The sequence below is a fragment of the Lepisosteus oculatus genome, chromosome 1, assembly GCF_040954835.1.
Source record: "Lepisosteus oculatus isolate fLepOcu1 chromosome 1, fLepOcu1.hap2, whole genome shotgun sequence".
Lineage (NCBI taxonomy): Eukaryota > Metazoa > Chordata > Actinopteri > Semionotiformes > Lepisosteidae > Lepisosteus > Lepisosteus oculatus.
The window spans coordinates 34,808,709-34,825,274 of record NC_090696.1 but is presented as its reverse complement, the minus strand read 5'-3'; the positions used below and the strand labels follow the sequence as shown (position 1 = coordinate 34,825,274).

Below are 16,566 nucleotides of genomic sequence, written 5' to 3'. Positions count from 1 at the left end.
GGTTAAAAAGACATGAGAAAAAAGTAGAAACAGAGATGAAGCTAATTGGTGGATGCTACTGTCAATTTAAAAAGGCGTTACAGAGTTTACAGTAAGCTATATATTTTACACTTTCCTTATGGTTTATGGTTTTTGTAACATATATCGTGATTAATAAAATCTTTAATACCAAAAATAAGCATAGCAACACATTTTGTTTTGCGTGGAAAAAGTATTTATCGCATCTGGAGAGGCTAGTTAACCCATGATGCAGTGCAGTGTTTTGTAGGTCCTCAGTTATGTGGATTTTTTTCCCCAATCGAAGATGGCGGTGCAGGAATCAGCTGCTCAACTCTCCATGGCATTGAAGGTTCAAGAATATCCAACTTTAAAGGTGTGATAATTATCTCCAAATTTGACAAGCAGGACAGATATAATTGCAGAACGTATTCGTTAAGATTGTGGGTGACAGGTCTGTGCATGTGCATCTAATAGTCGATAAATGCTCCTTCATTTTGAAAGAAAACACAACAACGGTGTCGAGAAAGCGACTGGATCTCCCGATTACAGTTTAGCGATGAAATGATGTCTTGATGCTGTTCTATGTGTAAATCGGTGTTTTTGTAGTTTCTCCGTGAACACACAGGGCAGATGCGTTTATCGTTGTTTTTTGGGTCACTTAAATTGATCACCCTAACAAGTCTGCGATACGAGCCCAGACTAGAACTCGAGGTAGGGGCACTTTTTTTTGCTGTATTTGTGTTTGATGAATCGGGCTGACAGATTGTTAAAACGATTCTTTATATTAATGCGGAATTCTGACATCTGGATGGTTTGTCAAAAACTTACTATTTTCCAGTTTTTACTTTTCTCCAGCTGGAGAACTTCGGTCATAATTCTGTCATCGGGTTGGCGTCAGTGGAAAACATTTAAATAAGCTCCTAATTACTCATTTATATTTTTGTAACATTAAATACGAATGATATCCACTGAATATAGAAGGAACATTTTACACAGGCCTTATTATTAATCTTTTCGGTTTGAAATAACTAAGGGTTGCTATATAGAAGTTATAGCGCCGCCATAGGCTGCAACTTGGAGAAGCTGGTGGGGTAGACTATTTTTTTTTGTCCCTGACAATAATCAACTTTTTATTCCCCATAACAACACTGCATTTCGTCGCTGTCTGCTATTTCAGCGCTTTTGCCAAAAACCTGTTTGTACCATATTGACCTCCACATTGACAACATAAACATTTTCATCGTTTATTTTTTTTAAAACGAAAAATTCCACATAATTGCACTTGTGTGGTTAGGTGTATGTCTTCATTTTGTACTTTGTGCAGCATCTCATTTTTAAAATGCTTTCATAATTTAGAGGTTAAGACTTATGAGTGTGTATTTTACTTTGATGGAAACTATTCTACGAGATGTCAGTTTAATAGCAGGTGTAAAAAAAAATGTTTGGCATTAATTCCATCTGCTTGAATTCTTGCATATAATCATCAGGGTACAAACACGATCCTTTTAACTATTCAGACCTCTTGCATAATTTTTCACAGTTTCATCCTGCATCTATTTTGTTTGTATTTCACCTTTTGAGAACTCTTACCTTTTTCACATTTCAGAATTTGAGCACTGTAGGTAGTTGGATGGCTTAAATCTAACTGGTAACCAAATGGAAAGGGCATTCTGTTTTTTTGAAAAACATCCCCCTGCTAACACTTAACACATGACAGAGTGAGGATCTTATTGGGACATAAATTCATTTAGATGTGGAAAGATGTATTAAAGTATTGGTCAACATGTTTGTCTGTGTAGTAGAAACCATTTGCTCCTGACAGAAATTACCACTGCTGATAAAACACCTACTTACCCAAAACATGATTCTTCCACCAGACTTTAGACTACCTAAAATAAACTCAGGGAAGCATGTGGCATGGGTGTTTGAAACTGGCACATTTAGAATTCATTAGAAGATGGCTACGTTTTACAAAGAAAGCTACTCCAAACAACATGAATTAACTGGCATACAGGTTACAGTACATTCACTCTTCAATTTACATATTATGCAGCTCTGGTGAAGTTAACACGTAAATGGAGAAAGTTGTGGTTGCCAGCTTTTTTAACTTGTTCAAGTCAAATTCTATACCTGTGTATATATAATTAAATATTCATTATTAATTTGGGGTGTCATAAATTTGCCTGGCAGCCCTGGGGCTGTGGATTCAATTCCAGGGGTGCCGTCTGCATGGGGGTTGTATGTTCTACTTGCTTTTGTGTGCTTCCAGATGCTCCAGTTTCCTCCCACAGTTGAAAACATACTACACTTGATGTTAGCCAAAAGACAAAAACATACTGGTAGGTTAATTGGCTTCTGGACAAATTGCCCCTGGTGCAGGTTTGTGTGTCTGCCCTGTGATGGACTGGCGTGTTGTCCAGGGTGTGTCCTGCCTTATACCCTTTGCTTGTTGGGATAGGCTCCAGCTCGCCTGTGACCCTGTATTGCGTAAGACGATTAGAAGATGGATGGGTTATTAATTATACAGCCATGTGTTAAATAGTTATCTTATGATAAAGGGGCCTGAGTCAACATGCGAGCTGCAGAGGAACAAGTGGAGGTTTGTGCCATGCCGAAAGGTGAAAGAGATGAGAAGACACAAAGCTTCCATGTGGAGGCTTCTCCAGGGGCATGAGGAGAAGGAGGGAGCAGGAGTAAATGAGGCAAAGGGGGCAAAGAACAACAAAAGGAAAAATGGGTGGAGCTAAGGAGACAATCCTGTGCGGCCTGCATTGTTTTTTATTGACATGTTAGGTGATTTCCTCTGAGCCTAGACAAAATTAGACCAGCCTGAGATGCAGAAGCATTCAAAGATTTTGTATATTCACCCAAATATAGCTGCCAAGTCATGTTGTGTAAAGGCATAAAATGGAGTGTGTAGGGGGAGGGGCAAATTAGGCATCTGTTCAAGTTCTGTGGTTTATGGAAAAGAGGTACTTTTGTGGGGGGTTTTTTCCGGACCAAAACTATTTCTTGCTTTTTACAGAGGAATTTCAATTGCTGTTTGGACAATTTGTCATCGGCGTTTCTATGACTATAGTTTGCCTGCCTTTTGGTGACTGAAAGTCATTGTAATGAACGCGGTGGCATTATTGGATTGTTTAAATGTCGCAGAAAAACAGTTTTTCTCGCCAGTTCTTGCGTTATTTGAAAGCTGCTGTTGAAGAGTTTTGAAGAACTTTGGGTTGAAAAAAATTTTTGGCTGAGACAGAAAGGAGTGTTTTGCTTTTCTTGTTAAAATGAACAGCTTTTTAAAAGACTAATTAATGAAAAAGACATACTTCATAGTGCAAGAATGTCATTTGTACTAAATTTAACAATTCATCTTGAAATTAGCAAACAAAAAGCGCTTTTCTACTTGAGCATTTTAAATGCATTATTGCAAGATATTTTATTATGAATAATACTGCTGTCAACTGTGTTGAAAACACATTAGTTCTTTAGTTTACTATTCACCCTCCATGTGCATCTTTCTTAATTATAATGAGAGTAATGCTTATAATTCATAGATTGGATTTCCTACCTAAAAGAACAAACTCTTTTTGCAGAGTGCTGCTTTGTGTACTAGTAAACATAATTGTTCTTGAGAATTAGAATTAAAACACATTTTGACATGCTTGTTTTACCTTATCTGTGCATGCACCAGAGCATATTGTTTTTGTTTTTCCGTGTTTTCTAATCTCCATTAATCTGGTAATATACTGGTGGGTCAGTAGATCTTGGATATGTATACCTTTATTGGAACTTTGTAAATTAACAACAATGCTGCCATCGTTACAACATGTTTAACAATGATATTCAAAAATGGTTTGCAGGTGATGTCTGTAAATTTCTTTGCAATAATTTAAGCAAGTGGTTATTTACAATTTAAATACCCTAAGTTTTATTTCTGTTAATGTTAATCTCAAATATTGCCCAAGGTATGATAGTTTGGCTTATTTATTTTTTTTGCTTATAGTGTCTGTAAATTATCACAGAGCACATAACAAAAAATCAAACTGTGACGGTACCATAATATCAGTTCATGCCCCACCCACCCCCTGACTTTTGGCATTTGAAAACTGTGGCCTCCTTTTGTTTGTTTTTACATTTTCATGTTTTAGCAGTTTTAACTGTGATAACACATTTACAAATTGGTTGTCTGCATGTAATGATCCTGTAAGCCTCAAATACCTGTGTTTGAAAAGCAGGTGAATACTGGGCTGTAGCACCCAGGCCTGGGTAGTCCTGACACACTTTGTTTTTGAGTTTCTGGTATAAAGACACAGCTGTTTTGGCTTGTAACTGATGTTACTGAAATGACATCATTACATGCTTTCTGGATCTCATCATAATCTGAGATCCTTATGCTCTGATCTCTTTGTGGTGAACAGCAGCTGGCTTGCATTCCTGCTCAGGGTTTTTTGTTCTTTTTCAGTACTGCACTTTGATTTGCATTTAGGTCCCCCCCAGAGTGAAATCTTTGTTCACCTTCTGTATTACTATAGTGTGGTTTACTTCGAATTTCCTTTTCTGATTCTGATATTAATAGCACTTTGTAAAATAAAGACAGTAATGGGTCATCTACCCTTGACATTAGTGTAGGCTAGAATTGGTCATAAACTACTGTGTATTTAGTTATTGCATAATCCTTCCTATTACTTCTGTCTGCGTCTGATCATCTCCGTCAGAGTCTGTCTTTCACATTTTCTTTTGTTTGTGGTGGTGCTGTGAAGAGCTTTCATCTGTCTTTAGTTTGGAGTTGCACTTTTAAGGAATGGCTTGTACTTCAAAAGCTAGCTAGGCGGAGACCATACAAAAGGAACTTTTGAAAATACTGACTTTAGAAACTATACTTGTATTGAGAACAGAAGTCATGATTTCAGTAGCTTACATTTCCTCTTCTGGTTCGCCTTCTCGGGGGCGATAAGGAAGTAAAGGCAGTTCAAGAACATGTGGGCGTCAAATGGCGAAATGACTGCATTTTGTGGCATTAACCTCACTCATTGATAAGGAATTTGTTTTTACTTTCTTTGTGTGACATTAACCTAGGTTCAGTGTTCTTGCATGCTGTAATTTTGTTACCATGCTTTCGGTGGTCAAGATAGAGCCTTTTGTTCAGATTTGCAAGCACTTTCCTCTACTGCAGTATGATAGTATTACATGAGAACTGGTTACCCTTCCTCATTTGAATGTCACAGTTCATTTTTTTTATTTCGGCAGGTACCATATGAAACATTGAACAAGCGTTTCCGGGCAGCGCAGAAGAATATTGATCGTGAGACGAGCCACGTCACCATGGTTGTGGCAGAACTGGAGAAGACCTTGAGCAACTGTCCTGCGGTAGATTCTGTGGTATCTCTGCTGGACGGAGTTGTAGAGAAACTGAGTGCTCTGAAAAGAAAGGTAAGTAGCAGAGAAAGATGCCGAAAAGTGCATTTGGAAATGCTGGTCATGGAGATATTAACACCTCTGTTCTTGTCTACTGGGTTACCTACAGAAAATGTGCAAGTCTGAGTTGCCAAAGTTCCATTACACTTAAGGCAGAATTATATAGGAGACCACCCTACTCTGCAGTTTTTATTTAATGTCGGTTGAACACTGCAACTGCAACTTTGTATTACGTTAATATATATATATTTTTTTTATATTACGGGACGTTAAGGTCACTCATAGAACCACAAAATTGTTTGCTTGAAATAGTTAAGTCATGTACAGTATGCTTGTCCTTCTGCATTAGCTGTGTAAAATAAAATACAGTATAAAAAAAGGTTGTTCCATTCAGAGGTGAGGTGACCAACTGTACTGTAACAAACAGGAAATCTACACCACCCAAAAAAATAGAATATGGGAAAAAGTAATTGAGGTGGGCATTGGAATTCTGTGGGCTAAAAATATTCAGCTGTTATTTTAAATTTTACAAATTGTTTTGTTCACAACTGCTTAGTCTGTGCAAATCTGTTGCAGGTTTGCAGACTTTCTTAATTGAATTTTCTTCTTTAAAACCTTGAACAAACACGTGGAAGTCAATTGCATGTAAAGCTCACTGGCATAAAAGATTTAGGTCTTCACCTAAAGCAGCTGAAACCCAGACATGTATCTGACAACTGTTTTACATTCTAAGAAACACAAGGTAGTCACTAACGTCAGATGTGGAGTTTAGCATTTCAGAATATGGGCAGGCTTTTACTGTACAAAGGCATGTGAGAGGACTTTCAAAAAGTTACATAGTTTGTTCTCTGAGTTATAAAATGTTAAGTTTGAAAATGAGTCAATATAGTTATTTTAAGGACTGCCAAATGTAACAGGAATTTGTGTTCTCCGGTACACAGTTGAAAAAATATATTGGAGTGTTCTTTAGGTAACGGTGGTTAATATTCATGGTCCAAACCAGTTACTCAAACGCTGTATTTCAGTTGTATAGCAAAACAAAATGGGGATGTATGAGATTAATCTCAAATGGATTGGAGTAACACCTTAATTTAATAGACTAATAGGGGCAAAACATTGTCTATTAATGGCTATGTCTGTTTTACAGTGTCCTTGTAAACGAATTCTGACTCTTGCAAAACTTTCACATTTTGTTTCTTTAAAATTTGCAGTCATTACTCTTTGAAGTTTACACAACCTACACAACACATTCAAAGCAAAATACACAACGATGTGATGTGAAATATGAAATAAGTAACCTGATCATAATTTATACAAAGGTGGAAAAGTCTTCCTAATGTAAACCTAATTTAATTTAGGATTTAAACTTACTTTAATGAACCACAAAGGGGATTGGCCTCTATCAGTGTGCAATAGAGGTTCACTTGATTTCGGAATAAATACACTTATATTCGTAATGTCCTTCAAATAAGTAGTGAATCTCAAGCAAAAATTCTATGAAGAACCGGGAAATTTCAAAATGATATTAAAGGAAGACGCATTAGAAGAAGATGATAAAAATTGGCAAAAGAGAATGAATATCCTACTTAGCAATGTGAAGGTGACAATTAAGAAGTAGAGTGTGTATTCTAATACACAGACACTGCCTAGTTCCTTTGTCACTGTGTCCCTCTGAACAGAACAGCTGGGCATGTAGAAACTGAGGATGCCGCTCTGAGACCAACTGTGTCTGAAAGAGCTACATAGTTCAGTTGTTGAAAAGGGCTGAGATGTCCACGTGTTAAAATATTTCACAAAATCAACACCAGTGTGATGGCAGCATCATGCTATGTATATACAGTCATGTGAAAAACAAAGTACACTCTCTTTCAATTCTGTGGTTTTATATATCGGGACATAAAAAATCTTCTGGTCCTTACCAGGTCCTAAAATTAGGTAATTCTAACCTTGGGTGACAAACAACGCTACAGATTCCACTATGTCATTATTTGCGAAAATAACCCAACATGCAGAAGCCATGTGTGAAAAAGTCTGTACACCTCATGATTCAGTAGCTTGTAGAACCACCTTTAGCAGCAATAACTTGAAGTAATCGTTTTCAGTACAAGTTTATCAGTCTCTCATGTCGTTTTGGATGAGTTTTGGCCCACTCTCCTTTACAACATTGCTTCAGTTCATTGATGTTTGAGGACATTTGTTTATGCACAGCTCAGCTGCCACAGAATCTCAATGGGGTTGAGGTCTGGACTTTGACTTGGCCATTCCAACACCTTGATTTTTTTTCTTTCAGCCATTCAGTTGTAGATTTCCTGGTGTGCCTGGGCTCATTGTCCTGTTGCATGACCCAATTTTGGCCAAGCTTTAGCTGTCGGACACATGGCCTCACATTTGTCTCTAGAATACTTTGGTATAAAGAGGAGTTCATGGTCAACTCGATGACTGCAAGGTGCCCAGGTCCTGTAGCTACAAAACAAGCCCAAATCATCACCCCTCCACCATCGTGCTTGACGGTTGGTATGAGGTGTTTGTGGTGATACGCTGTGTTTGGTTTTTCACCAAACATGACGTTGTGCATAATGACCAGACATCTCCACTTTGGTCTTGTCTGTCCAAAGGACATTGTTCCAGAAATCTTGTGGGTTGTTCAGATGCAGCTTTGCAAACCTAAGCTGTTCAGCCATGAACAGCTTAGGTTTTTGGAGAGAAGGGGCTTTCTCCTGGCTACCCTTCCATGAAAGCCATGCTTGTTCAGTCTTTTTCTGATCAAACTGTCGTGAACTTTAACATTTAACATGTTAACCGAGGCCTGGAGATCCCTAGATGTAGCTCTTGGATTCTTTGCAATTTTCTCTGAGCATTATACGGTCTGACCTTGGGGTGAACTTGCTGGGATGCCCACTCCTGGGAAGATTGGCAACTGTCTTGAATGTTCTCCATTTGTAAATAATCCTTTTCACTGTAGAATGATGCATTTCAAATTGTTTGGAAATGCCCTTATAACCCTTCCCAGATTGATGAGCAGCCACAATTGCTTCTCTGATGTCACTACTGATGTCTTTTCTCCTTGGCACGGTGTTAACACACACCTGAATGCTCCAGACCACCAAACTGCCAAACGTTCTGCTTTTATAGAGATTCCCGATGATCAACTTATCAATGGCATTTGATTAGCAGCACCTGGCTGCTAATTATTTTCTTAATTCCTATGGAAGCAGTAAGGGTGTGCTTAATTTTTCCTACATGGTTTCTGCATTTTGACTTACTTTTTTTTGTTGAATAAATAATGACATAGTGAAATCTGTTGTGTTGTCTGTTATCTAAGGCTAGGTTTGTCTAATTATAGAAGTTGGAGAGGACCAAACAATTATTTATGCCCTGATATGTAAAACCATTGAATTGTTTTCACATGACTGTAGGTCTCCTCAACAGGGTCTGGAAAGCTTGTTAGGACTGAAGGAAAAATAAATGGATCAAAGTACAAGTGAATGCTAGAGGTAAACCTGTTTAAGTCTGCTAAAGAATTAAAACTGGGGCAACAATATACTTTTCAGTAAAATAATGATCCACAGAACCTGGTCAAAGGCAGTGGATATCATTGAGTGACCCAATGAGATGCTGACTGGAATCCAATTGAGAATTTTTTGGGGAAAAGTGCTATCCATAAGCAATTTCCCCAAGCAACGTGAGAGTGCTTGAGAAAATCTCCCAAGAAGAATGGGCACAAATTGCAGCATGCTGGTCTGCAAAATTGGTGGAGAAGAAAAGATTTGTAGCTGTAATTGGTGCTAAAGGTACTTCCACCAAATATAATTCATAGATGTGAATACTTATGCAATTAACATAAGTGACTTTAGCGTGCTACTAGGCTGTTAGAGGCTTGCTTGACTATCAGCATCTACAGATTTGGTCCATTAGCACCAGTGCTTTTAAATCATTTTACTTCTTTAAGGAGCAGGGTAGTTGTGTTTTGTTCAATCCTGCTCACTATGTGCACAATTCCTGTGTAATGAGTTTTTCCACAATCACTTATATTAATTTATAGACCTATTAAGTCAGATGATTGGGGAATTTTTATTTGATTTTGGACTTATTTGCTGTTTAAGCCCTGGCTAACTCTAATGATGGAAAAACTCATAATAGTTCTGTTTTGAATTCACTGCTCAGTTTGTTCTTAAATCTTTAATTTCCTATAGCTACTTCTAAGATAAGACTTTATACGTTGCAACCCGGAATCATTCAAGAACATTTTGCTGTGCAGTGTATGAATGGGAAATATTTAATCCATTAATTATTTACATATCCAGTGTTATAACCATAAACAAAGAAAATATGTCCACTGACTAAATTAGTGCTCACAGCTGTCCAATATGCAAAGTGAGCTGACTAGAATATTGGTGCAGGTCAGCAGTAGGTAACCTTGGGACATTCAGGATGGGCCTTGTCTTAATTTACTCATTAAGAATTTGAGCAGAATAAATTAATCTTTGACCAGATCTGAAATTACTTAATTATACCTATTAATCCTGAAGCTCAAAAGCTCACTGGAAACTGAGTTGTTTCCTTGGCTAATTTAATTCTGTTTAGAGATTAGAGGCTACTTTCAATAAAGTAGTTTAGGCAGGCCATAGTGTAGTATATTGTACAGGTGTTCATTCTCTGAATAGATTCCCAGATGCCTGCAGCAGTTTTAGGAAGCACAGAAATTAATAGATGGGAGATTCCATGGTTATAGTCACTTGGCGCAGATGATTCAGTATGAACATGGACAGCTGGTCTTGTCATTATCTGAGAAAGCTGCTGACAGAGGGAGGCTATCTGGCAATTTCTAATCCTATTACAGCTCTCTACTCGGGTCAGGGGTGTCAAATGTTAATGTCTCTTTATTTATTTTTTTTACAATTTTGTTCCACCTGTAAACTGTGAAATGTCATAATCAATTTAAAACTTAGACTAATTTAATTATTGCACTAATAGGCTAAATAACTGAGCAGAATACATTCTAAACAGAATAAATATGGATACTTCAGGTTGAAAGAAAGCAAAGCTAGTTCAAAGCCATGTCCAGCTGAGGGGATGATCACACCAGTGCGGAATTGAGGGACTAAAATGGAATGAAAACCAGGTGACCCAAAGATTCTTGAGGACAAGTTTGACTTTGCTGATTAGTTGGTTCTCTTAGGATACAGATCAGACAGCAGTAATAATGTGGTTTAGTAATGAGTTCTACATGCATGGCATTCATTTCTATGAGGCAGGCAGACAAAGAGCACTAACAATGCCATAGATTTGCCTCGGGTCCCTAGCTTATGCTACAAATTTCACTGGGAAACTGCAGCAGTTACACTTTTTCTTCCTTTAGTTAATGAAAACCAGGTTGACAGAATTGCATGCAATCAAAACATCTAACTAAAGACCGTAAGTCTGCATTTGTTTTGCAAGCTGTTCCTTTTTTTAGTAACTTACCCCCAGCTCCCAGGTTGTTTTTACCAGAGGTTTGGATGTATGGTTCCCAAGGTTTGGGTTCATTTGATGTGGCCCCTGGGCAGGAATGAAAAAGGAGTAGGAATTTCCTCTCTTTGTTCAGTGAGGGAGAGGAGGCTGGTTACATTCAACGTCCTTTATCTTAGTGTAATTTTAAAATCTTTTTTTTTTGCTGTGCATGAAGAACACCCATGTTTAACAATTTGCTTCTGCTTGGCTGGTCTCACTTTGTTGCAAGTCTGAACTCATTATTTAAATCAGCTGCTCCTTTTGTACCTTTCGAATTGTGGTGTATAAGGTTGACGCATTTTCTAAAGCGGCAGGTAGTGAGAGAGACAACGCAATTTATTTAAATTACCACACAGAAATATTATATTTTGTGTGATTTTTCAAGGTCTATTCTGAGTCAAGGTCTAACAGAAAGATGTATGTGATTAAAAAAAAAAAACGAATTGCAGGAAGATGTAGGAAATGGGCTGTTTCTCTGGAGGCGAAGAGATTGAAAAGTCACTACAGAAATGTTCAGCTCAGATCATTTTAATGAACATGCTTTTGGCATTTTTCCTGTGCTGCTTTTGCCTTTGGTTTGGGTCAAAGTTGCTCTAAATATTAAAATCATTGTTCACCTTTTGAGTTTTTATGACTGAGCTGCCGTTTGAGAGAGATGATACTGCCGTTTTGTTTTTAACTGTGTAAACTTGCTTCAGGGTTTGAAAGGGGTCTGTATGGGGAAAAATGAGAATCCTTAACACCTCACTTGTGAAATGACTCGCTTTGTCATTAAGGTAGTTGAAGATGCATACTTATCATGACAGGACACTATACTGTAAACAGGCGCCGTCCTTCGGATGAGACGTAAAACCGAGGTCTTGACTCTCTGTGGTCGTTAAAAATCCCAGGGCGTTTCTCGAAAAGAGTAGGGGTGTAACCCCGGCTTCTTGGCCAAATTTCCCATTTGCCCTTACCAATCATGGCCTCCTAATAATCCCCATCTATGAATTGGCTTCATGACTCTGCTCTCCTCCCCACTAATAGCTGATGTGTGGTGAGTGTTCTGGCGCACTATGGCTGCCGTCGCATCATCCAGGTGGGGCTGCACATTGGTGGTGTTGGAGGGGAGTCCCCATTACCTGTAAAGCGCTTTGAGTGGAGTGTCCAGAAAAGTGCTATATAAGCGTAAGACTATTATTATATAGAACAGCTGCCACCTAAACAAGTTGTAATATTGTGTTTCTGGTGAGTGGCACGCTACACCGGAGGCCTGAAACTGAACCCAGGGCCCAAGTACTGTGAGACAGCAATGCTAACTATTGCAACACTGTACCTCTCATAGTAGTAGTGAAGGATTTTAAAAGTTAATTATTGTACTGTTGCTAGAGTTTTTTTCCATTGTATTTTGAGTGTTATCTTTGGCAGTATTATAACTGCACCAAAACAGCCTTTGGGGTACTGTCAGGTCCTGCAGGGAAGAACTTTTTGACTTTGCTCTCCTTGGTCTAAGAAGCTAAGCAAGGTTGAGCCTGGTCAGTAGTGGGATGGAGTCCTATAAGGGAAACCAGGTTGCTTCTGTAGGTGGTGCCTGTGGACCACTAGGTGGCAGTCTTTCCCCTGGACTATAATTTTAAAGACTAATGCCCAGTCTGGTAACTGTGTCCTCAAGGAGGTGCAGTCCTTCGTATGGTTTGTTAAACCTAGGTCCTTAGTGTTTCGACATTTAAGATTTTCAGTTTTGTACCTAAATATCACTCTCGCTTTGCATAATGTGACCTACCTAATGTTACTTTCGATTGGTGAAGCAGTTTCTTACTTCTCTATTTGAGCTGCTCTGTTATGGTCTCCTTCTACAGTATATGCAAAGTGCTTGAGGGTTTTTAGGAGTTTTATGTACCTTATAAATTCAAGGAATTAAATAATTTCTTGCCAATTGCTGATGTTTTATAATGCTGTGACTTGGGAACATTGCTGTTTGTTAGTGAAATGAAATTCATTTGATGCTGTTTCTTTCTAGTTGTACCCTTTTACTTTCTGCGTTAAGCCCATAGTGAGTAAGATTTCCGGTTACCTCTGAGTTTTGTAATTCTTAACCTGAGTGGTAGAGCTTTAAACCGAAACAGGATCATGAAGAGCACACATTACAGGAGGAAGGAAGTGCAATATGTGGGAAATGACACATGAAGATCATATAGGTGATCCACTCTGTTCCTTTTAAAGAGTGCGAAAGGTTAGGTTCACATCATTTAACTTTTTTTTTTGTTAAAATTCCCGGTAATGCAGTTGCCTTTCAGACAAAACTTATGTGAACAAAGCTGCCTTCCTTGTCCTTTATTACACAACTCTACCTGTTTTTTTTTTTACTGTAGGGAAGGGCTAATTTGCAATCTAATCGCCATTCTGTATTACAAACTACCTGATGCTGTACCCTTACGTTTTGTTGAGAGCTTAATTAATCCAGTTTTTATAGGGAGCAGTGTGATCTGGTGTAAATGCTAATGCAACGCAGCTATTCTAATCTGAAAATGCAACCTGAGTGAGCAGCTCTGGTCAGCACTTTGCCTTTAATTAATTCCCAGTTTATCCAGCTGAGTCTGTTGGGGGGCCTGAGGGATATATCAGGTCTTTGCAGCTGCAGAGCAATGAAATTATGCAGAAATCCCACATCTCCCCACTAATGCCAAGCTGCCTACAATCTCTCCTTAATGTATTCGCTCAAGCAGCAAGACCTTGTACTGTTGCTTCCTTTGGCCAGGATCCCACTCTACAAACCTTCAGTTTAGGTTAGTCTCTTGATTATTTGTTAATTGAATGCATGTTAGCTAAAAAGTTCAAGTATTTAGTTTTATTTCTGCAAGTTCTTCTGCATTCAGAAATCACGATTTCTCAGTTGCACTCTGTTCATTCCTGTGTGGAAGGGAGAGGGAATAGAAAGGGTTATGAATTCTGAAATTCATTTTGAAGTAACATATTACTGAGGATGAGCCAACAGGAATTATGTGAAATTGTGAAGTCTTTTTTTTTTTTTTTTGGCTGAACAGAAAGTAGTCTTTCAAAATGGCTCTCTTTATAACCAATGAAAGAGGCTTTTTTACAAGTCCGTACACTACAGTATTGGGGGGAAAACCTGTTTTTCCACAAAGACAATTTACCACTTCGCTGCTGCTGACTGTGTAGCACATTGTTTATTAGTGCTACCAGATCTCTGTAGGAAGGTTCAATTTCCCAGTCTTTTGTGTTATTTTGCATCCATGTCATGTCTCTCTTGATCTGATCTGCAAAACGTTTATTCATTTAAACCCCCTCCTCCAGTGTCCTATGTTGTCTCTTTGTGAATATGAGCCTTATAAAAATGAATGATAAAATATTATTTCCTCGTGATATTTTCTCACTTCTGTGGTTTATGTACTGTAGTTGTTAGTTTGCCCATGAAGCATCAATTCTTCAATATGAAGTTAACTGATTCCATGGAAACTATGAATGGTGTTTTGGTGGGACCAATGACAGTGTTAACACATTCAAATTTCAGACTGTGCTTCAGACATGCATATAAGTAGACTGGATGCCAGAATAGCTTTTTTTATACCTCTAGAAGTAATTTTGTGCATTTGGAACATTATTTGGAATATGTACAGGTGATCACCTGGTGCTAAGAATTCTGATGGTTCGGGGTGTTTAGTTTGTCATGGTCAGGTTGTAGGTTTTGAGAATGGAATGGGGGTTTGATAAGTTATGTATAGAAAAGATGGCAAGCTTCTTTTTGCCACTGCAGAAATTGCAAATGGCATTCTACAGTCTTTAGTTGCTAATTTTCAAGGTACTGAGTGTGCAACATTATACTCGTTTTAAATGAAGTTATTAAAATTAAATTACTCAATGTGGTAGAACTGATGTTTGTAAAATATAGAGGCAGGCGTGACACAGTGTCCCTAGGAATATTTAAAATGCATATGTTTTTATGGGTTTCAATTTGGGATCTTGGTGCTGATGTGTAAATCAGACTTAACTCGTTTTTTTTTCCCCCCTGTAATGACATCAATACATATACAAAATGTTATTCAGTATTCCTGACTTTATTGTTAAATCTAAGCAGCATCGGTTTTGGGTAATGTTTTTTAAATTAAAATTGTTCCGTTGAACTGGTTTGTTCACCAAAACTATAATTGTTTTTTATAGTGTGCTAAAAATCTGAAGAATTACCTTTCCACCCAAGGCTGAAGCTAACGTACTGATTTGGAGAAACCAGAGTCTCTGAATGTGTCCTTCGAGCAGAGTTCTCTTTACAGTCTTTGCAAGGGAAGTTTTATCCTTAATTAGGGGTATGAGTATTTAATTTAAGTCTCGGAGGTTTATAGGTTTAAGTATACAAAATCAGGCAGCTGCCTTAAACTGAATGATGGTTATCACTTGTTTTTTGGACTTTGTAAGTATTAGTGTAGCTATAGGTAAAGTATTGATGAAGTAGTACTTTTTTTTTTTTGTTGCTAGGTATGAGAGTAGTTGAAGCCTTATGCTTTTTCTCTTGACAGTGGTGAAATATAATTGGTCTCTTTTCTTTTATCTTTTTGTTAAAGTTGAATTGTGTCACTAATCAAGGAAGATGGGATTAAATATCCTCACTAAGAAGCTTTGGCCCTGATTCTACAGAGAGAATATGGAGCTGACCTCTCAAATATTAGTTAGTTAGTCTGACAGTCAAGTGACACTTGGCTCCATCCTCAAGACAGGGGGCCTGTTCTGACATGAACTAAGAAATCCATTCATCCAAATGACCAAACCATTCAAATTCAAATGCCATTCATAGGAGCTTTTCTTGGGCGGTGCGTTGAGTCCCTGACCAAATCCAACACGGTCTGCATCCGTTTGCTTGGTGTCCGTCACAGCGGTCTGTCTCTCTGTTGCTCTACCAGGCCGCCGAGTCCATCCAAGCTGAAGACGAGAGCGCAAAGCTGTGCAAGCGCAGGATTGAGCACCTGAAGGAACACAGCAGCGACCAGCCGGCTGCAGTGAACATCTGGAAGAAGAAGCGCATGGATCGCATGATGGTGGAGCACCTGCTGCGCTGTGGTTACTACAACACTGCTGTGAAGCTGGCCCGGCAGAGTGGCATTGAGGTCAGTAGCTGTAGATCTGCTGCTATAACCAGCAGCCATATTTATATAACTTTTATTTAGCTAGGTTGGCACTTTGGGAGAAGCTTGATTTACTTGATTTTCATTCATCAGCATAAGTGATGAGCACCCAGTAAGCTGAGGAATAAATGGTAACAATTTAGACACAATTTAGATATTTTAAACTGTGCCATTTGATCTGATAACGATTAATGTGATTTATCTTTGGCTATTGGTTTGCATCCCTAAAAATCACAAAATGCCTTTAAAGGAAAATGGAGAGGGACCGTTGCAACTGCTCCAGGGCCTCCTATGGTGGCTTGTCGCAGATTTTTTTTCCGCTAGCAAGCTATTATAAACCGCATGAGATTAGCACACACTTAACCAATACATCTCAAGGTAAAAACCCGAATAGGTCACATTGATATAAGATTTTTTTTTTGTACTTGTTACCCTATGTTTTAAATGGCACGCTGAAATCTTCAAACACATCTGATATTTGGTGTAGTGGTAAAATGCCGCCTACTGGCATGACCGTCACCTTGACTGCAGAGGCTTGGGAGGTTGTACTTGT

At 38.4% G+C, this 16,566-nt stretch overlaps 1 protein-coding gene across 2 annotated transcripts in view; it reads left to right on the top strand.

Annotated features, from left to right (window-relative positions):
- The first annotated feature begins 241 nt into the window (after positions 1-241).
- Positions 242-16,566, top strand: part of maea (macrophage erythroblast attacher, E3 ubiquitin ligase) — a 44,316-nt gene continuing 27,991 nt past the window's right edge. The window contains exons 1-3 of one of the 2 annotated variants that reach the window (XM_015344978.2): positions 242-373; positions 5,242-5,424; positions 15,792-15,995. In XM_015344978.2, coding sequence (XP_015200464.1) covers positions 305-373; positions 5,242-5,424; positions 15,792-15,995 — 456 coding nt within the window. In that variant the 5' untranslated portion in view covers positions 242-304. The remainder of the gene's footprint in view (positions 374-5,241; positions 5,425-15,791; positions 15,996-16,566) is intronic. The other variant, XM_006629640.3, reaches the window with a different exon arrangement.